Consider the following 1950-nt stretch of genomic DNA (forward strand, 5'->3'; position numbering starts at 1 on the left):
CCCCCGCCCCCCCCCCACACACACACACACACACACTATGCACAATACCTTCATATATTTTACGCATCCTACACTTCTATCTTACAGCTCTTCATTACTTGTGTAATGAAACCGTCTACTATGATGCTCACGTTTATGAACAGCTTATATCAGTAGTTATTGTCCATATTGGATATACCTAGAGGTCATAGGTCACCCTGCCTGGCCATGATGAGATGATGAATAAGCTACAGCCATGCAGCTTCCTCTCACAGCTGCTTTCTGCTGACACGACAGCCTGCCTGCACAGCCTGGAGAGGAGGAAGGCGTTCCTCTTTACTTAATCCTATTGAAAATGATTATCATGTATCATTCCACAATTGATGGTTCTCCTTCTTTTCCTCTCTCTCTCCCTCTCTCCTCTCTCTCCTGTCTCCCTCCCTTCTTTTCCTCTTTCTCTCCTTCCCTCCCTCTCCTCTCCCTCCTTTCTTTTCCCCTCTCTCTCCCTCTCTCCTCTCTCCTGTCTCTCTCCTTCTCTCCCTCTCCTCTCTCCTCTCTCTCCTTCTCTCCCTCTCTCTCTCCTCTCTCTCTCCTTCTCTCCCTCTCTCTCTCCTCTCTCCCTCCTTTCTTTTCCCCTCTCTCTCCCTCTCTCCTCTCTCCTGTCTCTCTCTCTCTCCTTCTCTCCCTCTCCCATCTCCTCTCTCTCTCCTCTCTCCCTCCCTTCTTTTCCCCTCTCTCTCCCTCTCTCCTCTCTCCTCTCCTCTCTCTCTCCTTCTCTCTCTCTCTCTCTCTCTCCTCTCTCCTCTCTCTCCCCTCTCTCTCCTCTCCTCTCTCTCTCCCTCCCTTCTTTCTCTCCAGCGGCTGGCCAGCCCACCACCTTGTGACGTTGTCCGTTGATCAGAAAGCACAAGGAAGCCGTCTCCCTCTCTCTCCTCCTGCTCCTTCAGAAGATGATCTACGTTCGTGTGGGACGTCTGTCCGTCCGTCCGTCTGTCTGTCCGTCAAGGGTTGTGTGTCTTGTCCTTTTAAGGCCTGTTCCGGGACCTTTGCAATGTCTGCAATTCACTCCCCCATTGAGTTGATTAATTATTATGGGCCAAATTATGCCTGCCTGATGTTGATGTTGAAATGTCGTGTGTACATCAAATAGGGTCAGATTTCTGATTTCACTATCATATGGATTTGATTCATTCTGGTTCTGTATGGATCACTGCTCAGAAAAAAAAATCAGATCTCTGAAAAAAATCATGCACCCACAAACAGAATAGGGAAGCCATTTTGATTCTGATACATGATCGTCATACTGTAAACAAACATGGCATCCACAGTGCAACCGCCTTCATCACTTCAATACTGTATAGAAAGCTCCCCCCCCCCCAAACAAAAGAAAACAATGCAATGAAATCCAACCGATGACAATTGGCGATTAGAAAAATGTTTGTGAGTCAGAAAACCCTCTTATTTTAATTACTCTCTGGTATCCAGGTTGTTAGATATGCCTTCTTGTCTTTCTTTTGTAACCCTTTAGTTTCTTAATTTGGTTGCTATAGGAACAGTTGGTAAGATTTTCGAATTCAAGTAAAGGTAATGGAAATGTTGTATTCCATTTGAATGACTTGTTGTCTTGTTGGGACGGTTACTGAAAAGCTTTAACGCAGTCTTCCTTCTGATTTTGATTTGCTCTTTAAAAAAAAAAAAAACATTTAATCCTGACTGGGATGACAAGTTATTGGAGTAAAATTGTTTCGCTGCTTTTTAGAACATTGTTTGGGCAGCTCAAACATTGTCTTCTTATTTTTTTTTTTCTTTCTTTGGATTTAAGTACGTTAAGAAAACAATTATACCTGTCTCTACATTACCGTAAACATCACACTTCGTTCCGTCATCGTTCCTCCTTTTCGCTCTTTCTTTGCTCGAAACAAATATTCGCTTAACACAATTAGATGTACTTGATTTAGGGCTGTAACATGA

The 1950-nt window shown here is 44.2% G+C and overlaps 1 protein-coding gene across 1 annotated transcript in view; it reads left to right on the plus strand.

Annotated features, from left to right (window-relative positions):
• LOC308153208 (LIM and calponin homology domains-containing protein 1-like) overlaps positions 1-863 on the plus strand; it is a gene marked incomplete at both ends in the record, with an annotated part of 130386 nt that extends 129523 nt beyond the window's left edge. The window contains 1 exon segment of the mRNA XM_080526294.1: positions 838-863. Within this exon segment, the coding sequence (XP_080382420.1) occupies positions 838-863 (26 nt within the window).
• Between the last annotated feature and the right edge of the window lie 1087 nt (positions 864-1950).

Source organism: Nansenia antarctica (genome assembly GCF_963989245.1).
Source record: "Nansenia antarctica genome assembly, chromosome: 3".
Classification (NCBI taxonomy): domain Eukaryota; kingdom Metazoa; phylum Chordata; class Actinopteri; order Argentiniformes; family Microstomatidae; genus Nansenia; species Nansenia antarctica.